Here is a 6,381-nt window from a genome sequence, read left to right as displayed (position 1 = left end):
TCAGGGCAGAGATGGTAGGGAAGGGAGTAAGGGTTGGTCCTGACTCCCTGCAGGTGATAACAGAGCCGGAGTCATCTTTTCTCTGTGGCTTGTTCTGTTTCTAGGGCTCTGGCAGGCAGTTGCCTGATTAAATGGCCACAGTACAGACAATCCTTGAAGGTTATAAAGACTAAGGCTGGGAAGCATCTACCATGGCTGTACCACTGTTACTGGAAATGCTCTGTTACACTGAGAGAGCAATCCAGCTGATCCCCAATGTACTGTTTCTAAAGTGCTTTTCTATGAACATTTACTCATGCATTGCTTGATTTAATCACTGCTACGATCCCATTGGTAGGCATACTCTCCCACTTTCAGCGGAAGCAACAGGCTCAGAGAGAGTTAAGTGTATAAGTTTAGGTTAAGGCAGGGTGGGAAGATTCTGGGAGGAGCAGTTGTCCCAGTGCCCATGCAGAGACTCCTGTTTTCCAGTCTGCTCTGAGCAGACTAATCACTAGAGATGACTGGTCCCCTTCTCCCGGCCCCATCAACTGGTTTCAGATCCTGGAACAACCCTCATTTCCCCTTTCCCCCTGCTTCCTACCCTTAGAGACCCAGGCAGGCCCTAATACTTCCTTAGGGTGGAATGGAGACACATTGCCTAAATCATTTCCCTTCTCTGGGTCAGGTTCCTCATTTGCAGTGGAAGGTGTGTGTGTGTGTGTGTGTGTGTGTGTGTGTGTGTGTGTGTGTGTGTGTGTGTGTGTGTGTGTGTGTTTTCTAGCAGTAGCAGCAGTGCAGGTTTCCTGTGGGGAGCCATCTCCCGGCTGTCAGCCTGTACATTTTTAGTGAGTCTGACTTCACTCCTGATACCAATGCCTTTATTAGCCGTCTCTCAGTTGCAACCTACAAATACCCACTGCAAAGTGGTTTACACAAAAACGAATCAAACAGATGAGCAAAACCCAACCTCCACGAATTCATTCACTGAGTGGAATAGCCTGGGGGAAATGGTCATTCCCAGTTCTCCTGGATCTAGGTTCTGCTTATCTTCATTTAGGTAAATGGAGTCACAGGAAGATGACATTAGGCAGACTTGACACAGAACTGTACAATGCAGTGAAATTCCTGGTTTGCCTTACCCTCCCTCAGAGAACACTCTAGTGTTTTCTCCTTGCGGGGTTAGGGATATTGGGGTTCACCTGGGGCATCACTGCCCTGAAAGAAAGCACGCACCTGCAAGGGGGAGGGGCTACACCAGCAAACGGGCGGGCGGCACATCCGAGGGTGGGGCCAGAGACGAGGGGCGGGGCTCCTGCACTGGAGGCGAGTTAATTAGCGCGTGCGCAGAGGCCCCAGAGCAGCCCCAGGGGCAGGGACTGAGGTGCAACTGTGGCCCGGCCTGGGCAGCGCCAGCGCGCTCCGCGTCGCTCGCTCTGCTCTGGTCCCACGCGCGGCTGCGGCTGAGCCATGATCCGGTGCGCCGAGGCGGCGGCCGTGGCGGCCACCGTGCCGGGCGCGGGCGTAGGGGACCCGGGGCCGCGGCCCCCCATGGTGCCGCGCCAGGCGTCCTTCTTCCCGCCTTCCGTGCCCAACCCCTTCGTGCAGCAGACGCGGATCGGCGCGGCCCGGAGTGTGCAGGTGAGGGGCGCGCGGGACGCGGGGCGCGCGGGGGACGGGTCCAGGCGAGGGGTGCGGGGCGCGCGGGGGACGGGAGCAGGTGAGGGGCGCGGGGCGCGCGGGGGACGGGTGCAGGTGAGGGGCGTGGTGCACGCCGGACGCATGGCGAGCAGGTGGGGAGGGGGCAGGTGCAGGTGAGGGACGCGGGACGCGCGGCGGGGCAGCCAGGAGCCGTAATCTGACCCGAGACCGGGCTTTGGAGGGACTTTGAGTCCAAAGCGGACGGAGATGCCGGCCGGAGGGAGGGAGGCATTGGCGGGGATCCTCTGTTCCGAGGGCTGCGAGATAGGACCATGGCAGAAGCCGAGCCTGCGAGTGGGATCCCGGGTGGAGGGGGTCCGAGGAGGTATGGAGCCCCGTGGAAACCTGGTTGAGTTTATGTGAGTAGGGCAGAGACAGACCTACACTGGGCAGGGAAAAGTTTGGGCCATTTGTTTTTCTTCCTGGAGGTGGGAGAGGAGCCCGACTGGGATTGGCGAGGGAGGGAGGAACAGGTAAGGCTGGAATGATGGAGCTGAGCAGAGGCTCCAGGCTGGGAAAATCCGGAATCCAAGGGAAGCAAGATCTGGGAATCAGAGTTTAATCCGGAATCAATCCTGAGATTGCAAAGGATAACGGGTAGTATGGATCGCCTCCGCTGTTGGGAGCGCGCTGTCCTCGCCCAGAAATGTCCCTTCTCTTCCCTTTTCTCTTGTGCAGGGCTGCCTTTACCATTAGCAGTCATAGTCGCGCACCCCCCCTCCCCCCGCCAGACTTCCTCTCTGAGGAAAATAGATGTCTGGTCAAAGAAAGCAGAAAGCGTGAGAGGAAGTGGCCGATAAGGGATGGGGAAAGCCGCAGTGTCACGAAACTTGGGTTTTCAAACTTGATCTTCCTGTCTGTCTTTCAATGTGTGCACGCTCCCTTTCTATCTTGAGACATCTTGAAGCACTTTGAAATTCGTTGGCCATCATTCAAGATTAAATTTAGTCAAATCAGTTATATAAAAAAGAAAGTATCTGCCTTCATTCGGCTTGGAGGGTGTTATTACACCTAGAGTGAATCATCTTTTTTTTTTCTTTTTTGTTATTGTTTGGAAAGCTCTTTGAAAGAATGCGCAGAGGGTGGTGGTGTCCTGGTGCACCACATTGTGGTTAGAAAAGCTAGTCATTTACTAATGTGTGACTTTGGCTATGTCACTTAATCATTCTGAACTACTTATCCAATTTCATCTGTTAAGTTGGAGTAATGACATCGCAAAGTTAAAATTGGGGTGAAAATAGAGGCAATATGTGAAGAACCTAGTGTTATTTGTTGATCTTAATATTGGTATCTAGCTATTGTCTAGAAATTGTACATTGCACTTAAAATTTACTGCTTAGAATGAGAGGGAGGAAAAAGAGCTGTGGGCCTGAGAGAGGAAGGCTTTTGGAGATCACTGAGAGGAGTGAAGATGTGGGTCTAAGAATTGAAGATACTTAGGAGATCAGGTCATTTGAGAGAGGATGGAAAAGAAAAGGTGCAGAGAAGAAGGGTTGCTTTTATAAAAAGTTAAAAAACATCCATAATGGCCACAGATTTTTCCATGACTTGAATGATTGGGACAAAGAGAAAAATCAAATGGGCCTGGTTTAAAAACAATATTGTATGTCATCCAGATTAAAATCTGGGCATCTTATCATGTAAGTACGATTTCATATAATTAATTCAGACTTAATTTGAATCGTGAGTGATGATCAATACCTTGACTAAGGACAGTTATCTTTTTTTGCATCTCATTGTAGGGTTTAGCTCCAGCTTCACTCTTACTGTTATTATTTTTTTTCTACTTACAATTCTGCCACTTGATGGTAGACAAAGACTAGCTTACTTCTTATGTCCTCAATAAAGTATAAAATGGAAAGTAGGGGTTAAAATTGTGGGGTTATTTATTCATACTACTTTCTTTTTTATTGAATTCTTACAGCATACAAAATACAGTACTCATCTCTGGTGATAAAGCAGTGAGTAAGAGAAATTAGCTCTTTGGCTAGTATATTCATAGTATATATTCATTTGGTTAGTTTAGTATAGGTTAATGATAGCAATACCAATACTAGAGGAAATACAGATGACAAGCATCAGGAATGAAAGCACACATGTCATTACATAAATGACTAACAAGAGAACGTTATCAACAATTTGAAATGTATAGGAGATGCACAAGAATCCAATATATCACAAGGAACACGAGGGGTAAAGAATAAGAACAGACTTTCATGAAAGCATGTGAGGTGTGTGTGTGTGTGTGTGTGCGCGTGTGCGTGCGTGCACCTGCACACCAGCCCTGTGGCTTGAACAGCCTGGGTGCTGTCCCTGACCTTTTTTGCTCAATGCTAACACTCTGCCACTTGAGCTACAGCTCTGCCTCTGGTTTTTTGGTTGTTAATTGGAGATAAGGGTATCATGGACTTTTCCTGCCTAGGCTGGCTTTGAACCATGATGCTCAGATTTCAGCCTCTTAAGTAGCTAGGATTACAGGCATGAGCTACTGGGACCTGGCAAGAGTGTAAATTTTATTTTTCCAGAACTGAGGCTTGAATTCTGGGCCTGGGCACTGTCCCTGAGCTCCTTTTGCTCAAGGCTAGCACTCTACCACTTGAGCCATAGCGCCACTCTCGACTTTTTCTGTTTAAGTGGTGCTGTGGAATTGAACCCAGGGCTTCATGCCCACTAGGCAAGACTGTACCACTAAGCCACACTCACATCCCAAGAGTGAAATTTTAATATATACACACCACACATACCTTCACACATGCATCCACATGTAAAGAAAACTCCTTACCAAGATTATGTGAGTTTTAAATCATCAGACATTTAGGAACATGACAAGCATACATGCATAAGGTCTTTCACAAAGTAAAGAAGGATGCAACGATTTCCAACTAGTTTTATGTGGTTAGAACTACATGATACCCAAATCTAAAAACCAAAACAAAACACAGAAAAGAAAATAAGGGCCAAGAGCTTTCATGACCAGAGCAAAGATACCAGAACCCTTAATCAAATTACAGCAAATAAAATACAACATTATACATCGTGGACCGTGTCTCACATCCAAAGTTCAATTTATCTCTAGAATACAAGTTTACATATACAAGTTTCACCATGTCAAGAGAATATGTGGTAAAACAAACAAACAAACATAGTCATTACATATGAAAATTTATTAAGTCATGTGACCACATTCACTTCCCACTAATGATAAGAAGGAATAAAAAGAAACTCGCACAGTGATACAGGGCATCTATAAAGTAGAAACAGTAATGTAATGGTGAAATGTTGAACCTATACTCCCAAGTGATAGAATGAGGCAAGTACCTTGTTTGCCATTTCTATTTACATTGCATTGGCACTGCTAGCCAATACAACATGATAAGAAAAGTAAACAGAAGGTTTTAGATTAGAAGGAAAAAAGCCAACAACTGTTCCTGTCTTCACTCTTAGCTCATATGATTGTGTAGGAAGAACTTCCAAAGGAGTCTACGGAACAACCCATTACTGAACTAAGAATTCAACTTGGCTAGAGCATAGGCTATAAGACCTAAACCTAAAATCAACTTCCTGGAGTTGGAGGCATGGCTCAGGTTATTGAGTGCCAGCCAATTCATGAAAGCCAGTTTCAGATACTGACTTCAAGTCCCATTCTCAGACAGAGAGAGAAAGAGAACAAGCGAGAGAGAGACAGAGAGAGAGACGGGGGGTGGGCACAAGTGGCTTATGCCTGCAATCCTAGATACTTAGGAGGCTGAGATCTGAGAATCACAGTTCAAAGTCAGCCCAGGCAGAAGAGTCTGTGAAATTATAATCTCTAATGAACCACCAGAGAACCAGAAGTGGAGCTGTGGCTTGCTGTGATAGAGCACTAGCCTTGAGTAAAAAAATCTCAGGGACAGGGGGCTGGGGATATAGCCTAGTGGCAAGAGTGCCTGCCTCGGATACACGAGGCCCTAGGTTCAATTCCCCAGCACCACATATACAGAAAACGGCCAGAAGCGGCGCTGTGGCTCAAGTGGCAGAGTGCTAGCCTTGAGCGGGAAGAAGCCAGGGACAGTGCTCAGGCCCTGAGTCCAAGGCCCAGGACTGGCAAAAAAAAAAAAAAAAAAAAAAGAAAAAATCTCAGGGACAGAACCCAAGTCCTAAGTTCAAGCCCCAGGACCAACAACAACAATAAAAAAAAAGGGAGAAAAATCAACTTCATGTCTATATCCTAGCAGCAAATAATTATAAAATGAAATAAATAATACTTATCAATAGCAATAAAATAGTATAAAATACTAAGGAATCTATTTCACCTCAAACGCAGTAAGTCTACTATATTAGAAACAACAAAATATTTATTTGACATTAATGAAGACTTATAAAAGTGAAAGATAAATCATATTTATGAGTTGGAAGAATCATTATTATTATAATGACAGTTCCTTCCACACAATGGTCTATAAAAATCTCAATAGGCTTATATGGAATACATGGAAATTGAAGTCTCTACACTTAAGTGGAAATGCAGAGGATCTAGAACACATTTCAAGAAGCAATATTGAAGGAGAAAACTTTAGAGGACACATTTCTTGGTTCCAAGTCTTATTTTAAAACTATAGTTCCTAGGACCGTGGCTGAGATCAGATTATTAGAATAGTTTTTGAAAGTTATTGAATGATACTCAGATTCCTATAAGAGCTAGCAGAGATAGAAGGAAGGCCC

The 6,381-nt window shown here is 45.9% G+C and overlaps 1 protein-coding gene across 1 annotated transcript in view; it reads left to right on the top strand.

Annotated features, from left to right (window-relative positions):
- The first annotated feature begins 1,366 nt into the window (after nucleotides 1–1,366).
- The window catches only part of Lpcat2 (lysophosphatidylcholine acyltransferase 2), a 52,742-nt gene continuing 47,727 nt past the window's right edge, over nucleotides 1,367–6,381 (top strand). Inside the window, exon 1 of the mRNA XM_048355575.1 lies at nucleotides 1,367–1,620. Within this exon, the coding sequence (XP_048211532.1) occupies nucleotides 1,450–1,620 (171 nt within the window). The 5' untranslated portion in view covers nucleotides 1,367–1,449. The remainder of the gene's footprint in view (nucleotides 1,621–6,381) is intronic.

This window comes from Perognathus longimembris, chromosome 10 (genome assembly GCF_023159225.1).
Source record: "Perognathus longimembris pacificus isolate PPM17 chromosome 10, ASM2315922v1, whole genome shotgun sequence".
NCBI lineage: Eukaryota > Metazoa > Chordata > Mammalia > Rodentia > Heteromyidae > Perognathus > Perognathus longimembris.
The sequence above is the reverse complement of the archived record's forward strand: the minus strand, read 5'-3'. Positions and strand labels throughout refer to the sequence as shown.